The 25,356-nt window shown below is 33.7% G+C and overlaps 1 protein-coding gene across 1 annotated transcript; it reads left to right on the top strand.

The window, feature by feature from the left end:
• Positions 1–2,281: 2,281 nt before the first annotated feature.
• Positions 2,282–21,854, top strand: LOC139486501 (anaphase-promoting complex subunit 10-like). The gene is made up of 4 exons (XM_071271402.1): positions 2,282–2,410; positions 16,728–16,936; positions 18,414–18,576; positions 21,450–21,854. Exons 2-4 carry the CDS (start codon positions 16,822–16,824, stop codon positions 21,727–21,729), a joined length of 558 nt encoding a protein of 185 aa, XP_071127503.1. The 5' UTR covers positions 2,282–2,410; positions 16,728–16,821; the 3' UTR covers positions 21,730–21,854.
• Positions 21,855–25,356: the final 3,502 nt, after the last annotated feature.

Raw genomic sequence — 25,356 nt, 5'->3', positions numbered from 1 at the left:
CAATGTGAAGAGTCAAAAATTAGTTTTATGGTTCAATAAATTCAAAATAAATAATAGCCATTCATTAAATGTAATTTGTATGTAACGATTTTTTTCATTGGCTAAAAGTTGCCGTCAAATACACAGTTGACCAGGCGTAACTAAGGAGGGGCAACCATTTTGAAATCAACAAATGTTTGATTACTATACTATATAATCGAAAATAAAACAACACCTACCTCGAATTTGCCATTTTAATGTTATTTTATCCGAATTTGAAGCGTACAGGTAACGTAATAATCTCCAGTTTGTTAGTTTTCATTTGTATGACGTCATGTTACCAATCATGACGTCTTTGCGCCAAAATCATTCATGAAGTTTTGCGGATTTTTTTTTATTTGTTAAATTTAGACATTTTTCAAAGTTTTATCGTATTATTTCATTTTGAAATGCATTAGAATCGGAATAACAGTACTGTAGTTGAAGAGTTGCCACCGTCAATTTTGATTTGACGGTCGCAAATCTCCGTTTTATTGTCTCCGCTACGCGTCGCCAGTAAAACTGCATTTGCGACCATCAAATCTACAATTGACGGATACATGTCAACTCGTACTTTCGGCAACTCGTACTCAGCCAACTCGTACTTTCGGCAACTCGTACTTCTACCAACTCGTACTTCTTCTAAGTCGTACCCAATATTTTTTTAGCATTATAATATAAGTTTTCTACGTTTATATCAGTAGATATGGATATTTTAACTCCCTGAAGTATCCCAGTGCACCCTGAGGTAGATCCATAGAATATGAAAAGGACATTTTTTACTGAACATTGCGTTGAACATGTCTTAGTTTTTTCGTGTTAGTAGAAAATATTTTTAACATTATAATGCTTCATATTTTATTATTCACCTACTGATTTATCTACTGATAGGATTTGTATCTGAAAAAAATTCTCAAGTGTCAAGGTGTGCTCGATCCTTAGAATATTTGAAGAGATTTTTTACTGAATATTGCGATAAACACGTTGTTTGTTGATGTGTTAACACTTTGTTTTTTGTTTTTTTTTAAATAAGTATGGCAGTCAGTTCGTTTTCCGTTTGAATTGTTTTACTGGTCATTATAGCTGACTATGAGGTATGGGTGGGTTTTGCTCATGGCTGAAGGCTGTACGATTACCTATAGTTGTTCATTTCTGTGTCATTTTGGTCTCTAGTGAAGAGTTGTCTCATGAGCAATCAGACGATATCTTAAAAAAAAAAGGACTTTGTGGCAAATAAATCAAGATTTTTATAGAAAATCCACAGCCTTTAAACATAAACCTTAATACACAAATTATTTATTGCAGTTCGCGTGCCGGTGATTAATTGATTGATCATTGCTTCACAATTTATATATCGACGAACCATGATTGCAATTGAAGATGATCATACATTTCACCATAGTTTATATATTTTTTCTCTAAGCTTGGTTTTTACAACGTTTAAGCCATGCATTTTCTTTTCGGTGAGGATGGTGATTGTTTAAGTATAACTCAACGGCCTTTGATGATCATAGTGCCGCACTTATACCGATTTTTTGTTTTCATTTACTTCTCTCTGTTTATTCTACTTTTAACAAATCCATTCTATTTTTGTAGGTATGTTATCCACTAATGACCACTGATTAGCATATTGTGTACTCATAATTATTTTAATGTGCATATCAAATAAATTGCCGTGCAAACAATTTCAAACAATCAATTCTAAGGAATACTAATGATTATAACGATTAGCATTTTATAATGATATACGAAAGAAAGTTACAATAACTATGCATATAAACTTGATAAATAATATCAAATAAAACATGGTTACGAGTTGGCAAAAATAGGGTACGAGTTGGTCGAGTACGACTTGCCGAAAGTACGAGTTGTCGTGTACCCCAATTGACGGTGGCAACTCTTCAACTACAGTACTGTTATTCCTTAATTCTACAGCATTTGCAATTGTGAACATCCCAAAATCTATTGCATTAAATTTAATCATTAAATATAAAATCAATTAGTTTTCCTAAAATTAAAGCTAAATATCTTCATTACCACACGCTCGGTTTACGGTTGACATGACAGAATATTCAGACACACAAAGTCGATGACAAATATCTTTAAGTTTAGCACGTGCCAACTAAATAAAAATGCTACACATTTTGTATAAATTTTATGCTTCACAGATCTTGACTGCCGAAACTAGAAGGTTTCGTAATATTGCTTCGTTATGGTGCGTTGTTGTACAAATAGATCACTGGTACTATAGATGCATTTTATATGATTCTCCGTTGGAAACTAAATGTTCAGAACCTACTTATAAATCATCCTGTTGTTTACTGTCGAACATATTTCCCCCGAAAATTCAAGAGATAGACATGATAGTCCTGAATGATATCAGGTTTAGCAGGTAACCTCCGCGTGTAACACATGTTGTAAATTGTAATCAAATATTTCTAACAAGACTGTGGCCGTGTTCACACCAAACGCCACATACAACTGTCGTGTGCAGGTCAGGAATAACCACCAATTGGTGGATTATACGTATAATCCACCAATATTGACGTATAATGGTATAGACCAATTGGTGTATAATTCTTTGTTTTTCAAAAGAAATTATTCTATCAAAATGGAGCATTGTTTTCTTAAAACCATATTATTGTATGAAAACTTGTCAAACATTCCTAGTTTAGTATAGTGACATAACATATTGCATTTAATCTTCTTCTTCCAAATCTTCACATCCTTTGTAGGACAACCACACCGTTAAGGCATGTAAAACAAAACCCACCACCATACAAGTAGGAATATATTTACACTATAATTTGAATAATTCCATCCTCCACCGCTATATACAGGATCACTTTTGTAGTTTCACATATATCTTGTTGTATGAACCTGGACCTGAATGTTCAAATACAAGTGGAACTGTTTATCCATGTGGCACATGCGACCAACCAGTAGCATGGCAAGAAAGAGGTATCGTTTGTGATACATGCAATCAATGGTACCATGTCAGTTGCCAGTCTATGCAAACCAAGTCATACTTAGAACATGTAAATGACTCAGCCATTGCATGGGATTGCATCATGTGTAACTGTCCAAATTACTCCACCTTCTGCTATTCCTTAGCTTTCAGCACCTCAAATCAATTTATTATTTTATTCATTAATATTACTTTTACTGTTAACCAACTTTTTTTGTGATATACATTTTACGTGACTCTGTACTTATGTATCACGTCATACTTTGAACCACACTATTATTTTATTTATTATTATTACTTTAACTGCTAAGTCAGTGTTTGTTATATCTATTTTGCGTGACTGTATTTATGCATCCCGACATACTTTGAACGACAAAATTATTTCATGTCTACCTGTGCGAATTTCAAACGCGCAATTTTACACCAGTACCCATACCCTCCTTCCTTGATGGGTGCATTTTACATAGACAAATATAATCGTATAATATAATCAAAATGAGTTAATTTGATGTATGCCTTTTTGTGCTTCTTCGTTACATTTGTTGTTTTTATAGTGATTAAGATGATAACACAATGTTGACTGCTGTACCCCTATTTTTGACATTTTTACCTATTATGTCTGTTTGTTTTGTTCACGCATCGGTGACTATATAATGGAATTTGATGCGACTGTCATACAAGTGAGAGGTTTAGCTAGCTATAAAACCAGGTTCAATCCACCATTTTCTACATTTGAAAATGCCTGTACCAAGTCAGGAATATGACAGTTCTTGTCCATTCGTTTTTGATGCGTTTTGTTATTTGATTTTGCCATGTGATTATGGACTTTCCGAATTGATTTTCCTCTGAGTTCAGTATTTTTGTGATTTTACTTTTTAGCATACTATCAAATATCTCCATCAACAGTCCATCAACCGGTGTCATAAAACCACTACATACATCAACGCCAGAGAGGAAAACAAAAAAGAAAAAAGACCAAGATGATAAAAATACTAAAACTATACGGGTATTAAACATCAACTTCCAGTCTATAAGAAACAAACAAGGTGAACTAATTAATCTTATTGAAAGCACAAAGCCAGACATTATTTTTGGAACTGAGACCTGGCTAGATGCATCAATAAAAGATACACAATATTTTCCAGAAGGATATAATATTTACAGGAATGACAGGAACTTAAGTGGAGGTGGAGTACTCATAGCCGTGAATGATGCATACATCACATCATCAGTACCAGAACTGCAAACCGACTGTGAGATTGTTTGGTGCAAGATGGAGATTATTGGGCATAAAATCGTCTATCTCTCCAGTTATTACAACCCTAAAACATCAAACGAAAAGGGATATACTGAATACGGAATTAGCATTGAAAGAGCTAGCAATGTAAGAAATGCTTTTATCATCTCAGCTGGTGATTTCAACCTACCAGGTTGGGACTGGTCTAGCAAAGAAATAAAGTTGCACACTCAATGCGTTGCAAATCATGAAAAGTTTGCTGACATATTAGATGACAATGGCATGGCACAACTTGTAAACAAGCCTACTAGAGGACCAAATACACTAGACCTTGTGTTAACTAATCATCCAGATAGCTTTATGAGAATTGAAACCTTACCCGGACTTTCTGACCATGATATTGTTTTTGCTGAAGTAAATCTTAATCCCCGGAAATCTATCCAAAAACCAAGGATTATACCATTATACAGAAAGGCAAATTGGGAAAATATAAAAGTTGACCTAATTAACCTACATAAAGATATCATCTCAAAGAATGAACGGAAAGAGGGAATAAATGCACTGTGGACACACTTTCAAACTAAATTAGAAGAAAGCATAGGTAAAAATGTACCGAAAAAGACCGCTAGAAAGAAGGATGGTAGTCCCTGGATAACAACTGACATCAAACGTCTAATAAGAAAGAGGGATAGATGGTATAAGAGAACGAAAAAATCTGGTAATGGAGGCGACAAAAACAAATTCAAAGAACTAAAACGTCGTACACAGAGAGAAATCAGGAAAGCTTACTGGAATTACATCGACAGTATAGTCTCACCACCAGACCTGAATAAACCACAGGAAAAACCAAACTGCATGAAGAGATTCTGGACTTTTATAAAACACAAGAGATCAGATGGGAGCACAATACCCATGATACCCCCCCTAAAATCTAATGGAACTCTACACTCAGAACCAACAGAAAAAGCAGATATACTCAACGGACAATTTCAGAAAGCCTTTTCAGACAAAACCAACATATCAAACCACGAATTCCAAAAGCAGTGTAATATGTCTGGTAAATTTCAAAACATCTCCGACATCAATATTACAGAAAATGGTGTTAACAAACTTCTGAAAAACCTAAATCCAAACAAAGCAGCTGGACCAGACAACATAACACCTCGAGTCCTTAAAGAACTTGCATCAAACATTGCTCCTATACTGACAATTATATTTCGCCGCTCATATCTAACAGGGGATGTGCCAAGTATTTGGAAATCAGCTAACATCTGTCCAGTGTATAAGAAAGGGAAGAAATATGATCCAATTAATTATAGACCAGTTTCACTCACTTGTATATCATGCAAACTAATGGAGCATATTGTAACCAGTCACATTATGTCTCATGCTGATGCACAAAACATAATGTATCCACTACAACATGGCTTCCAGAGGGGACTATCATGTGAGTCACAACTCATTGAATTCATCGATGACATAACTGGCTTCTTAGATCAAGGTAAACAAACAGATTGTCTCATAATGGACTTCTCAAAGGCATTCGACAAGGTTAGTCATAGCCTTCTCATCCACAAACTGAATCATTATGGGATAACAGGTAAAACTAATGAGTGGATAAAGAACTTCCTCAGTGACAGAACACAATCAGTAGTGGTGGAGGGAGAAACATCAACCTCAATACCTGTGGAGTCCGGCGTACCCCAAGGATCTGTCCTGGGACCAAGTCTTTTCCTATTCTACATAAATGACATGCCCCAGGAGATCCAATCAACTGTACGACTGTTTGCTGATGACACAATTGCGTATGTCACAATTTCATCCGATGCTGACTCAGCAAACCTTCAAAAGGACCTTGACAAACTAGCTGTATGGGAAACAAAATGGCTCATGAAGTTTCATCCTGATAAATGTAACGTTCTCACCATCTCCAAAAAGCGAACACCAGCTAAATACAGTTACACACTACATGGCCATAACCTTGAACATGTCACAGCAGCAAAATACCTGGGATGTACCATTGCATCAGATCTCAAATGGGGTAAACACATTAGCAACATCTGCTCCAAAGCAAACAATACCATCAGTTTTCTTAAAAGGAACTTAAACATCTCCAACAAGTCTATAAAAGAAAAAGCATATGTGTCCCTCGTCAGACCAACATTGGAATATGCTAGTTCAGTATGGGACCCGTACCAACAAAATGATATTTATAGATTGGAAATGGTCCAAAGGAGGGCAGCAAGGTATGTTACTAACAGATACCACAACACTTCATCTGTTAGTGACATGCTTGAACAACTAGAATGGACTACACTACAAGAACGAAGAAAACAGAGCAGACTGATAATGATGTATAAGCTTAATAACAACTATGTAAAGATTGATACATCAAATAAACTGATACCAAACGAACGTCCTTCCAGGAATAACAACGAAAAAGCATTCAGAATTCCATCATGCAAAACTACAGTTCGGAAGGAGTCATTCTATCCTAGAACAATAAGAGAGTGGAACACCTTGCCCAACTGTAAGGTCTCTGCCCCGAGACCTGAATCTTTCAAGGCTCAGCTCCGTCAGTAATTAAATTGACATGTTTTTATTTGCACTTGTATATAAAATTCACCTAGTTTTTGTTTTTGTTAAATTAAAATTTGTTCATACATGCGCGCACTCCATAAATGTGGCAGAATAGTCAACCAGTTGACGGTGGCCGCTTACTGGAAGAAGAAGAAGAAGTATGTATTCTTAGTTGCGTTTAAAATTGTTAGGCTAGTTACCGGACATATATACAATGGGATTATATATGTTTACGTAGTAAAATAGTTCATTCTTAAGAGACAATGTAGTAAAATAGTTCATTCTTAAAAGACAATGTTGTAAAATAAGTTGCTACACTCAAGTTCGCACTAATAAAAAGAATAATAGATTTGCAGCAGTAAAATGTAAAATAATTCGCCTTTCGTGATATGATAAGAAGATCTAAAAGCTAAAAGAAAATCACTTTCTTTCCTTTTCATATACTTAAAATTGATTAAAATGTTCATATTGCCTAAAAACTTAATCCACGCATATAAATAGACAATTTCACATCATAAAACAGGGGTTCAAATTAACATTTGGTACTGGAAGGTCCAGGACCTTTGACACTCAAAACTGAAAGGTCCACAACCTAAATTGCAGGTCCTACTTTTACTTGAAATATTTTATAACACAGTAAGATACAAAATTATTGTGCCTTTGGTGTTAGGTTATCTTGTTACATTGTCAGTGTCACTGTTGTATAATATGTTCAATAAACTAATAAATATAATTGTCTTGTATATTATGAATTCATATTATCTTTATTTTTTTTTATTTGGTAGGGTGTCACTGTTGGTAGGTGTGTTGTAACCAAGATTAGTAATTAATTACTAATTATATCATTACCTCAGGGCTCACACTACTTCAACTCGATTTTAAAAGTCCACTAGAGCTTGTTACTTTGTTACATTGTATCATATCTAGTTGCACTATTTTTGATAATAAAGTACGAAACTTCCAGCTATTTACAGGCCCCTAAAAATTGAGGAGAAATTACCCCTTGGAATTGCAGTAATTTGTTTACACTTTAAAAACATCTGCATGTCATATCCACATGTATTAATGATAAAAGAAAAATGCTGTCACATTGTATTGGATGTTGACATGGAAATTTGTCAACTAAAAAACTTATTAAGTAATTTTGAGTTTCAACCTAAAATATTTTCTGGTCTTTCTTTCTTTTCCATATATCTTTTGGTTTTCAATTCTAGTGATTATATTTCATAATCTTAGATGTATTTTGTCACAACTTCAAGCCTGACATTATTTTTTTTATTGTATTTGATCGGCAAACCCGGAATTACCCTTATCCGTCCCGGAAACTGATCCGGTATTGTAATTATCTTCATTTCCGGTTTATATATGGCATCCATTGTTTTTCTATGTTGATGTTGTCAGTCAGATACGATTTCACTCGGATTTACAAATTACTTTTTAACGATTTTCGGTATAAAATTAGCGGTTGGATAAAATGAATATTGCTGTCATGAATAATAAAGATGAGAATTTATTTTGAGATCGTTTATTTGGAAATTTTGATAAAAAGGTCTGCGAAGTTATTTTTTATTTTCTTTCAAATCGAAGGTCCGTCGGGCGTAGCTAGTAACCAAAACGAAGGTCCGCTTGCAAAAGTGGAAGGTCGCGGACCTCGGACCACCGTTAATTTGAACCCCTGTAAAATATAGAACAAGATTTTTAAGATTTCGTTGCATCTATATATTAGCACTTTGTGCGACGTTTACGATCTAGGCACGCACTGTAATGTAACAGCAATTGTCATATGTTTATTAATATAGTTCTAAAAGCTTGTCTTTAAAAGGTAAAAGATTTTATCTCACATCTATATTGGCACCGGCACACCCATATTACGTATTTGTTGCAGCATTCTGCATAATGTTCATTGTAAATATGGTCTAATTACACCCATGAATTCCGAAGCGTTTGAAATTAACATGTTATACAGTGAGCTCGACTTATTTGGAATTGGCTGCCCTACACACCCAGACCCAACCCTACCATAATCCCTGATCAAAGCATCTTCCAATCAGCTATGGTTGAAGTAGAAGTTTACATCTGGCGCTGTGTATAAGGTATATGAGACGTTTTGCTTGGTGTTCTATCTTTGAGACTTCTTCACTGTTCAGACGAAGTTGTCGTTGTACCATGGTTATGTCCATCAATATCTGTATTTTGGTCCCTTCATTAAGAGATTCCCACTCTATTTTGCTGTTGCTTGTTAATATGTTCTCTATCTCTTTAATTACAGGTCTTCTAATCAATAATTGTATTTGCAGTTTCTTCTATTGTTATCTTGTCAATTCTTGATTGGCAAATTTACCTGTAATCCTCTGTCAATGGACATCATTACTGTTTGCAGTCATGCGATCATGAGTACAACTCCACAGGTGAATGGAGCTCTTTGTTAATACTTGACTTTCATTATTAAAAGTCAATCATTGTCAATAGTACAAATGTTTCAACAAAAGAATTGCTGTACACATGCATTCTCAAGAGATGCAGCAGTCTTTAACAAAACTGAAACTTTCAGAGGACTCAATAAGGGTCATAAAATAGGTTGCAAGTTGCAAAATCATGCTCCTATCGCACACTAGCATTTTATTACAAAAAAATTGCATTATACGTCAATTGGTCTATACCAATATACCTCAATTGGTGGATTATACGTCAATTGAGGTATAATCCACCAATTGGTGGTTATTCCTGACCTGGTGTGTGCTGTTGTTTGTTTGTCTTTTTCATTTTTAGCCATGGCGTTGTCAGTTTGTTTTAGATTTATGAGTTTGACTGTCCCTTTGGTATCTTTCGTCCCTCTTTTTTAAACAAGTGTTCACATCTATACACCTGGTTTAGTTATAAGGATAATTTGTGTACCCTTGTGTTGATTCAATGCTAACACATATGGAAGTTTTATAGAAAATCCACAGCCTTTATCTTTGCACTCTGATATTTGGCAATTTGATGACTGATAAATATAGGATTATTGCATGCAGCAGGGGCAGATCCAGCCATTTTAAAAAAGGGGGGTTCCAGCTTTATGTCCCCATTCAAATGCATTCTCAGATCTGCAGTGACATCACAGCATGTACATGTAACTGACCAAGCAATAATTAGCATTTGTGTTATGTAAACGATGTTGAGAGGTGATGCGGATAAGAATCCTCTAGATTTTCCAGACTTTAATGCAAATTAATTTAATTGATATATATCGTTACCAGTTGAATATAGTAATTTTACTCTTTTTATATTGTTAAAGACACTATCCCATACAGAAAAAATGATCACTAGGCCAACTGCATTGCTCAACTGGCCGCCAGTACAGTTGAGAGCCAGTTGAGGGCTAATTGGCCATCAGTTGAGCAAATAGTTGAGGGCCAGTTGAGGGCTAGCTGGATTTTTGCCATTGTAAAATTCATATTTTATTCATGATAGCTAGAAGACATCTTTGCTTGCCATGTGCATGCTCAAACCCAGTTCAAATTTTAAATGTTTGAGGTTCTTTTGGGTATTGTGACAGTGTGATCACTTTGAGATTTGCCCCTAATAATAACTGTTAATTACCTAAATCTTGAATATTTGATATCTTATAATAAAAGAAATACTGTTTGTTTTTGATCTTTATGTCAAAGATTTAGTTCAGTTAAAATACAAAATAAAATAAAATGTATAAAATTGAAAACATGTGCTTCCCTTAATTTTGCCTTAAACTTTGTGTACATTTATAATAATACTTCCTGTCCATTTGCACTAAAGACAGATAAAACAGATGGCACATAACATTTATATCACCAGGTCATATTTCTAATTGCTCAACTTTTGCTCAACTATCAAAAAAGAATCAAAGTCTGAACGCTGAACTTTTCCTCAACTACAAAAATTTCAAAGTCTGAATGCTCAACTTTTCCTCAACTACAAAAATTTCAAAGTCTGAATGCTCAACTTTTGCTCAACTACAAAAATTTCAAAGTCTAAAAGCTCAACTTTTGCTCAACTATATGAAAACCAAAGTTCAATTGCTCAACTTTTCCTCAACTTAATGGCCAGCTTCAGTTGAGGGCCAGTTGAGCAACATATATCCAACATACAGTGCTTGGCCAGGTTTGAGTTGAGCTAAGATGCTCAACACCTAGCCCTCAACTATTTTGCTTAAAACAGCTAGCCCTCAACTGTCCGCCACATGGCCATCAACTGGCCCTCAACTTTTTTTTCTATAGGGGATATGATATCTCCATTTTGATTTTTAACATACTATAACTGATAACCTCTGGTTAAAAAATAATCAGCAATATAAATAATCAGTAATCACCTTCAAATAGATGAAAAATCTAGAGGATTCTTGCACATATGTCTTGTTGGCATCACCCTCTGAAAAATGTAAATGCCAGGATGTGCGGATTTGAGAATTGATTGGCCAAAAAAAGGTAGGGGCAGGTTTCCAACCCCTGGAACCCCCTGGATCCGCCAATGTGCATTGCTAACATTGATTTCCTTAAAACCAGTTTATTAATGTAGTTATTGGTAAAAACAAATAAAAATATGGACCAAATCAAGTACACCTTTATGGGTGTGCGCTCAACTTTAGTGACCCAGCACAAGGTATTTTGGAATTTACAGGTTGGTTTGAAATTTTTGTAAAAAATAAACACTAGCACATCATAGAAAAGCAAGTGAGTAATCTATGTTTCAAATTTTGTAACAAAAATCTCTATATTAAAGGCTGTGGATTTTCTTTAAAAATCTTGGTTTATTTGCCACAAAGTACTCTTTCTTTTTTAAATGAAACAAAACAGTAAACAGTCTGCACCAAAAACTTTTTCAACTACTAGTCCGAAGACCAATATCCTGACTGACATTTTTCTTGTTGGTCCAAACAAATTTTTGCAAAAAATTACTAGTCCGAATGAAATTTTACTAGTCTGGGGCATCGGACTAGTGGTTAACCGTGCAGACTGAGTAAATAATATTGCTTCACATCAAGTTTCCCCTTGGTGTATGTACAAAATGGCCTATCTCTATTATCATGATTATTCGTTTTATCTGTAGTTTTGATACAATTGAAGTTTGAAAAATTCATACAAAAATGGCTACAGAAGGGGTCATAAACCTTAAATTTGTTCACATCTATACACCTGGTTTAGTTATACCTATATACCTTTATCTTTTGGTCATTACAGAAGCCAAAGGCAAAATGTTCTACTGACACCTCATCTTGGATTGTCGTAATGTGATTTTTCATCTCATAATAATATATTTATATGTTATACATTGTATACATTGTTATACATTATAATAAACTCATCAAAAATACTTATTTAGGTGTGCGCAGCTAAAACACTTAAAACGAACATATGAATTTATATGGGTTCCAATTTTCACTATTTAATGCAGACTTAGAAATTATTCAGAGTCTTTGCCGTCACCGTAAAATCTGACTGGTAATTCCACTGATCCACTACTCTAATTGAAAAAGTAATTAGTCTATGTGCATGATGTGTCGTCTAACACTGTTTTTTAAAAAGTTTTAATGAGTGACCTCTAGTATAAATAGATGGTGCTAATGTAAAAAGGCTCATCCAGTCGATGTTATCTAAACCATGCAGTGCTTTGTAGATTTGTATCATATCATTCCTATCACTACGATATTCCAAAGATGGCAAACCCAATGAACATAGCCTGTCATCATAACTAAGATGATAAATATTTTTTACCAGTTTTGTGGCCCTTCTTAAATTCCAGTTTGTGAACATGGTGAATGCCTTTTTCAGATTCAGTGACCAGGCACATGTCACATAACTAACAGCGAATGCACTATTGATTTATAAATAGTAAGAAACATATCTTGATCCATGAACAAATGTAATCAAAAGAATGATGAATAAGAGATAACACTCTCTGTACTTTTTATACGACCGCAAATTTTGAAAAAACTTTCGTCGTATATTGCTATCACGTTGGCGTCGGCGTCGTCGTCGTCGTCCGGCGTCCGAATACTTTTAGTTTTCGCACTCTAACTTTAGTAAAAGTGAATGGAAATCTATGAAATTTTAACACAAGGTTTATGACCACAAAAGGAAGGTTGGTATTGATTTTGGGAGTTTTGGTCCCAACATTTTAGGAATTAGGGGCCAAAAAGGGCCCAAATAAGCATTTTCTTGGTTTTCGCACTATAACTTTAGTTTAAGTTAATAGAAATCTATGAAATTTTGACACAAGGTTTATGACCACAAAAGAACGGTTGGGATTGATTTTGGGAGTTTTGGTCTCAACAGTTTAGGAATTAGGGGCCAAAAAAGGGCCCAAATAAGCATTATTCTTGGTTTTCGCACAATAACATTAGTTTAAGTAAATAGAAATCAATGAAATTTAAACACAATGTTAATGACTACAAAAGGAAGGTTGGTATTGATTTTGGGAGTTTAGGTCCCAACAGTTTAGGAATTAGGGGCCAAAAAGGGACCCAAATAAGCATTTTTCTTGGTTTTCGCACCATAACGTTAGTATAAGTAAATAGAAATCTATGAAATTTAAACACAAGGTTTATGACCATAAAAGAAAGGTTGGGTTTGATTTTGGGAGTTTTGGTCCCAACATAATAAGGGGCCCAAAGGGTCCAAAATTAAACTTTTGTTTGATTTCATCAAAATTGAATAATTGGGGTTCTTTGATATGCTGAATCTAACTGTCATGACTGTGTATGTAGATTCTTAACTTTTGGTCCCGTTTTCAAATTGGTCTACATTAAGGTCCAAAGGGTCCAAAATTAAACTTAGTTTGATTTTGACAAAAAATGAATCAGTTAGGTTCTTTGATATGCTGAATCTAAAAATGTACTTAGATTCTTGATTATTGGCCCAGTTTTCAAGTTGGTCCAAATCGGGGTCCAAAATTAAACTTTGTTTGATTTCATCAAAAATTGAATAAATGGGGTTCTTTCATATACCAAATCTAACTGTGTATGTAGATTCTTCATTTTTGGTCCTGTTTTCAAATTGGTCTACACTAAAGTCCAAAGGGTCCAAAATTAAACTTAGTCTGATTTTAACAAAAATTGAAATCTTGAAGTTCTTTGATATGCTGAATTCAAAAATGTACTTAGATTTTTTATTATGGGCCCAGTTTTCAAGTTGGTCCAAATCAGGATCTAAAATTATTATATTAAGTATTGTGCAATAGCAAGTCTTTTCAATTGCACAGTATTGCGCAATGGCAAGAAATATCTAATTGCACAATATTGTGAAATATCAAAAAAAAATTTAATTAGAGTTATCTTTCTTTGTCCAGAATAGTAAGCAAGAAATATCTAATTGCAAAATATTGTGTAATAGCAAGATTTTTTTTTAATTGGAGTTATCTTTCTTTGTCCAGAATCAACTTAAATCTTTGTTATATACAATATACAATGTATATTCACTTTTTACTACCAACTGATAAATTAAAATAATTTTTACCATTCAGTGATAACAAGCAGTTTTTTTACATCTTAATATTTTATGATGTATTTAAATGAGTAGTTATTGTTGCAAACTCCATTAGAAATTTTAATTGAGATTAGTTTTGGAATAAGGGAAAGGGGGATGTGATTAAAAAAATTGGGTTCAATTTTTCTCATTTGAAATTTCATATTAAATAAAAAAGAAAATTTCTTCAAACATTTTTTTGAGAGGATTAATATTCAACAGCATAGTGAATTGCTCTAAGAGAAACAAAAATTTTAAGTTCATTAGAACACATTCATTCTGTGTCAGAAACCTATGCTGTGTCAACTATTTAATCACAATCCAAATTTAGAGCTGAATCCAGCTTGAATGTTGTGTCCATACTTGCCCTAACCGTTCAGGGTTCAACCTCTGCGGTCGTATAAAGCTACGCCCTGCGGAGCATCTGGTTCATAAATATCACATAAATAATGTTTTTTTCAAATTTCAAACATGTGTCAAATTAGACTCGAAAGTTACTCCCAGATCCTTTTCTTCCTTCACTAGTACTGTAGATGATACAATATCTGAAAAAGTCAAATTTTTGGCAATATGAAAAAAACAAAAAAAATGTCTTTACACCCAGTATTTTAATAGCACAAATCAAAGAACGCACATTGATGAGGATCTAGGAACTGTTGTCTGTAATTAAAACAATTGTTTAATGTCATGAATGTGGAAACAATGGCAATTTTAAAAATGGTACAAAAAAAATCAAGTTCTTTCCTGTTACCAAACATTTTTGTGCCAAAGTGAATCAATTTCAAAAAACTTCTAATGGCAATACAGTAAGGAATAAGTTTAAGACACTATTTGTGGTTTACTAGTACAATATGAAAAAAAAATGTATCCTGCAATAGGATTTTTTCTCAAAAAAATGCTTTATTTTATAGTATAAGAAAAATACATCATTTCAGATTGGTCACAATTGGAAGATAACAGCAAACAATGTCATTTATCTTTCGAAACTATTTGCAAGGTGAAAAATCTGCCTAGGTAATCAGCTGGTAATGAAAAATTCTAAAATAAATTCCTTTCTGTTACTATCTACATGACTATCTACCATACAAGAATTGCACAATGTTCTCTGCTGTTATCAAAAGCAAATGGTTATGCTGTTACTTTTGATCAAGTAACAGGAGAGAACGTAACAGAAAGGAATTATGCAGTACTTTTTGTTCATTAACGTTAACTCTTGTGTAGAAGTTTAATTCCATCTACATATCAATTTGATAAGATACTATAAAAACACATGTACTGTTATAGTGCTGACATTGAAATATTCTCAGAAGGTACACAAAAAGGCTGTAACAGGAGAGAACAACAAAATCATTTTTCTCCAAATTCTAATCTTTGGGGAGTTCAAATTTTTTGAACTGGCTGCTATTCACCTAAACATAGGAGTCATACACTCAAGAAATGATGCTCTTCACATTGCATTAAAAGAAATAAACTTTGGTCTTTCCGACTTGTCCACATGTTGAAAAAACGCAGCAGTAACAGGAAAGTAACTACCCCTGGGGACAACATTTAAAATATGCTTAAAAATGCAAAATTTTCTTACATGCTTTAGTTATAACAAAATCAGACCAGTAATGGAGAAGTGTTTTATATTATCTATCATATTTGTGAAAATTGGAAGGCTGTTTGTAATTTAGATATTCTTTGAATGATTTAATTTTCTGAAAAAAACAGGGGATAACATGATTTTTTTGGGGGGTTGACCCTTAAATTTTATTTTTTTGTAAAAAGCAAAATTACAAATTAAAGAATGTTTAATTTGGTGCAGTTGGTGCATTATATAATCTAATTAATACTGAAACTTAAAATTTTCCAAAAATATGTCTGAATAAAAAAATAATTGCTGTTGAAAGGGGGGACAAGGAAATTAGACTTTTTCAGATATTGTCTCAGATAATGCAATAAAAATTCAAGAACCATCCAACATAGTATAACGATATTGCAGGTCATTGTCAGTATTAATATGTAATACTTTACGTTTAGGAGCATAAAATTTTAATTTCCACATATCTGACCATTCACATAATCTGTCCAAATTGTCCTGTAACTTACATCGCTCATAATCTGACCAGACTTTAGAACAAACTTTACAATCAGCAGCAAAAACTTTCTTGATGCCCTCTACTACAACAGGAAGGTTATAAATTTATAAATGTTAAAAAAAAAAACTGGTCCTAAAACACTTCCGTGAGGTACACCGCTCATAGTGAGATTTAAAAAAATGATATAAAAACAAATAATAAATATACCTGTATGTTTTTTTTTTTACACTTTAAGCATGTTCTACATTTCAAAGACATGATCACAGATATCATGGACATGGTCATGTGTATTATTATACTAAAGATTATCACACCATGCATGCCATGAATAATTGTTTTGAAATTTATTTTTTCTTATTTTTCAGATCTAGGAATTATTAAGAAATAGCTTAGTCCAGCATTATACGTGTGATGTGTTAAAACTAATATTGTGTTGCTGATCAGCTGATTATGTGAGAAATGGCGACAAAAGTTACAGCTAATCCTGATCTTGATATATTTAAAGAAGAAAAAGAAGGAAAATTACGAGAAGTTGGAAATCAAGCAGTATGGTCTCTGTCTTCATGTAAACCAGGTAAAAACAATATTATAATTTAATTTGGAACCTAACACTTCAGGGAGATAACTCTGTAAAATCAGCAGAACGTTTTAATGACGTTGTGTTCATAAGAGAATATTAAGCTTCTCAATGATCAAAATAAGTGTTTGTCAAACTGCTATATAACCAGTGTAATTTTTCTGATTAAATGGTTGGTTCAAATTTTTTGAAATTCATATATTTTTGTCAAAGGGTCAAAGTAAATACTTTGACAAAATTTTAAGAAAATTAAACGAGCCAAATTAATTTTAGTTAAAGTGTTAGGTACCACCTTAATTTTGTGGGTACAATGTATCACTTTTAGGAATTCTCTTGGATTGAAGAAACTATCAATTTTGAGGATATATGTGATTTTCATGATTTTGTGGTTTTGCCAATCTGTGCAAAACAAGCATATCAAAAAAAAAATATTCATTGAACTTTTGAATTACTGCTTCACCTGTACCCACAACAGCTGTGCAAAGTGGTATCCGACAAATGATAATGAATCCAAAGTCATGACAGTATCATGAGTACATGTATATAGTTTCAAGATTTTAAACATAAGAAATAACTAATTATGAATATATAACTTACATATGAAAAACATTAATGTTTTTACATTTAGATTAAGGGGCCTCTGTGACCGTGTGGTCAAACTACTGTATCACTAGCTGACACATGACAGATGCTTTCAACTCAAATTTCCATTAACTAGGATTGTTAGTTTTCCGACTGAAAGATGGTTCTCTCCACCTTCATCAACAAATAAAAACTGACCGCCAAAAACTAGCACAATAGTGGTGAACAGTAGTGAAGTTTTAGTCATGATAGTGGTGAAAGTGGTTTTAAACACCAATCAATAATCTAAAATTAACATTTTAATGTTAAAAGAACATTTATAAAGCAGATTATGATTTTTTTTGCTATAGATAACATTTTAGTCCTCCAACATGTGTTGTTACTGTTGTAGATGTTGTAGAATTTTTATGATTTAAACATTACATGTACACAATTGTAGAATTTGGAGTTGACCAGCTTAGGGAGGATTCTCAAGACATTTACTGGCAGTCAGACGGTCCTCAGCCACAACTAGTTAACATACAATTCATCTAACCTGATATTGTTTTGTAGTATTTTTAGGGTTTAACATTAAATACACACTTTTGTAGGATTTGGAGTTGATCAGTTGAGGGAGGATTCTCCAGACACTTACTGGCAGTCAGAAGGTCCTCAGCCACACCTAGTTAACATACAATTCATCTAACCTGATATTGTTTTGTAGTATTTTTAGGGTTTAACATTATATATACACTTTTGTAGGATTTGGAGTTGATCAGTTAAGGGAGGATTCTCCAGACACTTACTGGCAGTCAGACGGTCCTCAGCCACACCTAGTTAACATACAATTCATCTTACCTGATATTGTTTTGTAGTATTTTTAGGGTTTAACATTAAATACACACTTTTGTAGGATTTGGAGTTGATCAGTTGAGGGAGGATTCTCCAGACACTTACTGGCAGTCAGACGGTCCTCAGCCACACCTAGTTAACATACAATTCAGAAAGAAAACTACCATTCATGATATATGTATCTACACAGATTACAAAGCTGATGAAAGCTATACCCCAAACAGGTATTAAGTATCTTTTTTTTCCATTTGATCAGCAATCCCAGAAATCATGGAAATTGCCTTATCTCATTCTGGAATGCAAAGTATTGCATTTATCTATATTTCTGAATAGGCGCAGTTTGTTGACTTGTTTTTGTCAACCAGATAATGCCTTTACCTGTATTTACACAATACTTATTGAAATTTTCAGCGGTCAGCTAGTAGGGGGGATAGGATGATTGCTGTCACCATGGTCACAATTTTCAAATTTCTGTATAAAAAGTCCACTCTCAAAAATATGGTTCTGTCATGTTTGTTGTGGTACAGTATACACACATGTTTTTAGTTTGGTTATTCTGGTTATTCAAACATGTCTAAATCAATAAAATTTGATTATATAAAACCAGCCTTGTTATTTAAAATTAGAGATCTGTATGTAGTTGTTAATGAAATTGAGAATAAAAATGTATTTCAAAAAATCATCAACCCTTCCAACATGTCCATAGAGGAGGGGGAGGACAGGGGGGTACCATTCTCCCTTCTCCCACCCCTCTTCTCCTTTCTCCTACCTCCGTTCTCCTTTCTCCCATTAGAATAAAACATCTCCTTTTGAGATATTTTTTCTTGAAATATTAGAAAAAAAGGAGAGATATTTTATGTTTTCTCCTTTCTCAAACTTTTTCTCCTTTCTCCCAGCCTTCCTCTCCTTTCTCCTACCCCCTTTCTCCTTTCTCCCACCCCCTTTCTCCTTTCTCCAACCCCCTTTCTCCCTGTCGCCCTTACCCCTGTCCTCCCCCTCATAGAGCAGTTAAAAGCCAACAGCCACTAATGGGTTTCAGCTGGCCCCTCAACAAAAATGTGTACTAGTTCATTGAAAATGGACATCATGCTTAACTCCAAAATATGAATATGTAAAAAAAAATAAAAAAAAAAATAAAAAAAAACATTTAATAAAAGACTTATAAAGGCCAAAGCCTCCTTACTTGGGACAAGCTCAATGTGGCAGGGTTATAACATGCTTTGTGAAATATCAACCCTCCATCATACCCTAGCCAATGTAGTATAAACAAACACATAATATCCACACAGTAAAACTCAGTTTAAATGAAGTCTGAGTCTGATGTCAGAATATATATATGTAACAAAAGAAATTAAGCAAAACGACAATGGTACATAAATTAACAAAGACTACTAGCATTGATTGACATTCTAGCTCCAGACCTCATTCAAACTGATTGAAAAAATGATGTCTTCATCATATGAAAATCAAGCACAATCCCCCCTGTTAGGGTTAAGAATCATACCATATCATAAAATATAGGAGAAGAATATAACCCATAGTGTATGTTTATATGTTTAACATGTTTAACTTCGCCACATATTTGCCTTTATCCCAAGTCGGGAGCCTCTGGCATTTGTTGGTCTTGCATTTTTTTTAATTTTAGTTTCTTGTGTACAATTTGGAGTTTACCATGGAGTTCATTAACACTGAACTAGTGTACATATTTGTTTAGGGGCCAGCTGAAGAACGCCTCTGGGTGCGGATATTTCTCGCTGCATTGAAGACCTGTTGGTGACCTTCTGCTGTTGTCTGGTTGTTGTCTCTTTGACACATTCCCCATTTCTATTCTCAATGTTATTATAATATATTTTAACAAAGAAGATAATCTGGTCAATCAGGAAACTACCCCGAATAATTCAGTTGTTATATTCTGCTGATCTACGATTACTACATTAACCTCGCAAGTAGTAGAGATCGATTACAGGGAGGGACTAAATTATTCCAGTTATCAGAAAACCTACATGACAACTAAGTAACTACTGTTTAACAGGGGTAGGGGGAGCAGGACCTGTTTTAGGGACGTCGGGATATGGTGTTTTTAAGCTCGGGATTTCGGGATTAATCCTTTTTGGATCCAGGAATTCTTTTTTAGAATTGGGTGATATCAGGATTTAAGTTTCTTTAAATTCGGGACCTCTGGATTTCTTGTTGTTAAGCCCAGGATTTCCGGATCAGGACCCCTCCAACCCCCCTCTGTTAACCTGTCAAAATTTATCCCAACACCTAGCTCATTATATATTTACAGTTTATCATTTTCTCCCATGCCTTTTAAAAGTTATTAATATCCTTTGTACACAGATCACACTCGTGTACTTTTCTAATAACAATTAAATTTTTCTTCACAACCTTGACTTCCTATGAGGGAGGGTCTAGTATGGTTGGTATAATCAACTTTAAAAGATAAATTATATTCTTCAAGAAATACTATTAATATACATGATATAAGGTATATTTTATTTATTATTCCTGATCTGCAAATTAAAAAAAGAATAAGTTGAAATAGAAGTAGAAGTTGTGTTTAAGGAGGTAGACCTAGGTTAAGGGAAATAACTCTTAAAATCATCAGTACGTTTATGTCAACCATTTTTTAAGAATATATTCTAAGCTTCTAGGTTACATAGATTATTTTCAATCTGTTTCAAGTAAATGCTTAAAATACATGGATGAACTTGACTTTTACAAACGCTTAACTGATTTAAAGAGTTATCTCCCTGAACCAAGGTCTACCCCCTTAAATGATTTTATTATACATATAATGTACAAAACTAAAATTAACACTGAAAAACATGTATTTTGATATATACTTGAACGCACTTGTCAAAGAAGAGTCACTCTAGACAATATTAATGTTCAACAAACCAGTTACAGGCTATTTTCCGTTTCAAGAAGTTTCACTGTATGGATAGAATGCAGATTATTTTTAAAACTAACAAGTGATTTTTCAACTCTCTGTGCAAACATTGCAGAAATCGTATAAAACAGCTGCTTATGGTGTATATAATTCAAATTCCAATTAAATTGGTTAATTATGTTAATATTTAGTCATTTTTTTCAGAATCTCAATTAGGGCTGGTACCCATTTTAATGACCTGGTTGAGGTTGAACAGATAGAGATGTCAGAACCAGTTGGATGGGTGTGTGTACCAATGAAAGATGTCAATGAAAAGCCAATAAGGACATTTATGATTCAAATAGCTATTTTATCAAACCACCAGAATGGACGAGATACTCATTTACGGAGAATAAAAGTACGCGCTCCTGTACAAGACATTTCATCAGCAAAAATCCCTAAATTCACAAGTCCTGAACTTTTGCAGTATGCTTTTATTAGATAGCGTTTGTAAGATAAGATCATTATAACTTTTCATTTTCAAGTTATGAAAAAGAAGATACAATGAAATAATCTGCCGTTACCATAGTCATTCTGTACATAAATTTATAATAATATCTGATTTGAATACATTTGTGTCAATATAATCAAGGACTGTCTACTTTTGATCGACAAAATGGTTAACCAATCATATAAACAAGAATTATCACCCAATTCTGAGTTGTCTGCTTTACTTTGTCTTGCCTTAGAGATGTTAAAGAGGAAAGACTTAGGTGTGTCGTTTCCAGTAAAAACATACCGGTAACAATTTTACTGCACCAAACGTGCATTTCAACAATTTTAATAAAACTCTCTTCAGCTATGCGTGAAGCCAAAATATATGAAAATCCAAAGATTATTAAAAGGATGAAGACCAAAAACCAAAAAGGAAAATTATAGCCAAAGCCAGAAAAGGAATCAGAGCTTTGCATGAGAAAGATACTTTCCTTAATTTTAAATAATTTCAAAAATTTTCTAACAGCAAATTTTAATAACACAAAATTTGTTTTTTTAGGCCAGTACCAAAGTACTGGCTACTTTGGTGGCCATACCCTCAGGGACTAGCAGTCCACCAGCAGAGGCATCGACCCAGTGGTAGTAATAACACTAGTGTTTTCAGAGGTGACAGTTAAGTAGAGGCAGCATTGTTGTCAGTGGTTTGCTCAAGTTTGTAATTTGGTCAACCTAAAGGGGATTAGTATTTATTTAAAAGTCAACGAATTTTTAGATCCAGTTTTAGTAGTTCGTACTTAGATACTTTTTAGCCTTTCCCCTTCAGTAATGATCTATTGAATTTGATGAGAATTTCAAGATGATGTCAGAATACACTTATAGGCACAAAATGTAAACAAGAAATTGATTAAAGGACATAATGAACCACAATGCATTTGGTATATGGGTTCCTTGCAACATGTACACATGGTACATATCCGTAAGGTAGGGTTCACCTGACCTCGACCTCATTCAAAGCTTAAGTTATGCAGTCTAGTCTGTTTCTTGGATACTATAAGCAATATGTCAACTATATTTCTTGTATGATTCTAAGGTGTACATGTCAGACTGGCAGGTTTAAACTTACTATACCCCATGTTCCTGGTTCATTGGACAATGTGTAGTTTTTGTGGTTTTAAATTATTGTAAGGTGTACTAATCCATCTGATCTCGACCTCATTTTCATGGTTTATTGGTCTATAATAAGTTTTTCGTAATTTTGTCATTTTATTAGATACTAAAGGCAATAGGTGAACTATATTTAGTGTATGAAATGATTGTGAGGTGTAAATAAACTCATCATAGATACCAGGATTAAATTTTGTACATACGCCAGACACACGTTTCGTCTACAAAAGACTCATCAGTGATGCTCGACTACTGGGTTGGTGATACCCTCGAGGAATTAAAACTTTACCAGCAGTGGCTTCGACCCAGTGTGCAGTGTGTATATGTTTCTCTTGTACTACTATGGATAGAACCACTATATTTGGTGTATGGATAATGATCCTCCCGTCCGTTCTTTTGAGTTTCTATATAAATAAATGATGTGATATTTATAACTATGGTATTATTTTGTGTTCTTTTTTTTTTTGTTTTTGTTTAATTCACCATTTTCTACATAAATAAGGCCTGTACCAAATCAGGCATAAGGCAGTTGTTCATTCATTTGATATGATTGAGGTTTTGATTTTTGCAATTTGATTACAGACTTTCAGTTTGAATTTTCTACCGAGTTCGGTATTTTGTTCATATTACTGTATAGGAGTCATTATTTTTTTTAAGTGCAGACAAATAGCATATTGTTTTTATATAGACGGAGCCAGCCACCTAGCTACTTTCTATACCGAATAGATATACATTCGTAGGAAGATGTGGTGTGAGTGCCAATGAGACAACTCTCCATCCAAATAACAATTTAAAAAAAGTAAACCATTATAGGTCAATGTAAGGCCTTCAACACGGAGCCTTGGCTCATACCGAACAACAAGCTATAAAGGGCCCCAAAATTACTAGTGTAAAACCATTCAAACGGGAAAACCAACGGTCTTATCTATATAAAAAAAAAAAAAAAAAAAAAATGCAAATGATTTTTTCATCAAATTGACCTGTTCATAAGTTTTAAGTGTGTAGAATGTGAAAAGATCGATGTATGTTTTTAAAAGAAGAAAACTAGTAGTTATTCAATATGTCTTACTTTTGAAAACAAAGAATGATACCTTACATTTTTCTATTTTTTTCCTTCTTATTTCATATAATGCATTGTTTGTTAAAAACTCATATATGAAACACAACTGATATACCAAATACGATTTGAGCGAAAATACTTTAATCACCAAAATACTTCATAGAATCTTCTGTTCTAAAATTAATTTTCAATCTTCCTAAGACTTGGTAAATACATCTGCTGATGAACAATTGTCTCCAAGGGTATACATGAATTTTTAATCAGTACTCTCTGATTCGGTACAGATATGAAATTTAACAATGATGACGTTTTTATGCTACCGCTTTGGTTTTTTTGTTGTTTTTTGTTGTTTTTTTTTGGGGGGGGAGGGGGGTCGTATAATGCTATGATATTGTCGTCGTCCGAAGACGCATTTGGTTTCTGGACTTTACTTTAAGTGAATGTATATATTCGACATTTTACAAAAAGGTGCGATACCACAAAAGGAATGTTTGAATTAATTTTGGGTGTTATGGTACCAACAGTTTAGGAATTAAAAAGGAACCAAAACAAGCATGTTTGTAGTTTTTGAACAATAACTTTGGTGTAGGTGTATGGATCTTTCTGACATTGTACAACAAGGTTCCATATCACAAAGTGAAGGCTGGGATTACCCCAAACACGCGGGAATCAGGGGCCAAAAAGTTGCCAGACAATATTTTTTTTAGTTTCCTGACAATAATTGTGTTAAAGTGTATTGATCCTTCAAATATTGTACTACATGGTTCTTTTGTACAAAGGGAAGGCTAGGATTGAGTTTGTGGGTTATTGCTCCAAAAGGGGGGGGGGATTTCAAATTGAGGTTCATATTTTTTTTCAATTTTTTTCAAATTTCAAATATTTTGTAAAGTTTCAAGTTGAAATCTTCAAGTTTTGTCCAAATTTGTCCCATCTGTTCAGGGTTCGACCTCTGCGGTCGTTTCAGACTGCGCTCAGTGAAGCATTTAATTTTTTTTCTAGATTCATTACTGTCATATAGGCATAGTATTCACGTGTTTGGGTCTCATACGTCCTTGGCATTCACGTGTTTGTGTGTTTACAAGCGTTATTTATGAAAGTCAATCTAGAAAATCGCTTTGGAAGATATTTTAATTAACCTGTGCTGGGTCAATTCAACTATCTACTCAAATGTTATATCTTGGGCTTTTACATGTTTTATTCATCAGAATGTTTAAAAAAATATTGTTGTGTCAACGCAGACAAACCTGTGAAACTTGAAAAGTTTTAATGCATGACTGGAACTAGATGATTAAATCGAAAAAGCATTTTACGTTTCAGAAAATAAATTAAGATTGCATTGATTTTGAGATTCATTTTTGTTTCTTCATCCAGAGCAGGTGCCAAAATAAATTAAAATCCCGAGTTTCAGTGGTG

The sequence above is a fragment of the Mytilus edulis genome, chromosome 8 (genome assembly GCF_963676685.1).
Source record: "Mytilus edulis chromosome 8, xbMytEdul2.2, whole genome shotgun sequence".
Taxonomy (NCBI): domain Eukaryota; kingdom Metazoa; phylum Mollusca; class Bivalvia; order Mytilida; family Mytilidae; genus Mytilus; species Mytilus edulis.
The sequence above is the reverse complement of the archived record's forward strand: the minus strand, read 5'-3'. Positions and strand labels throughout refer to the sequence as shown.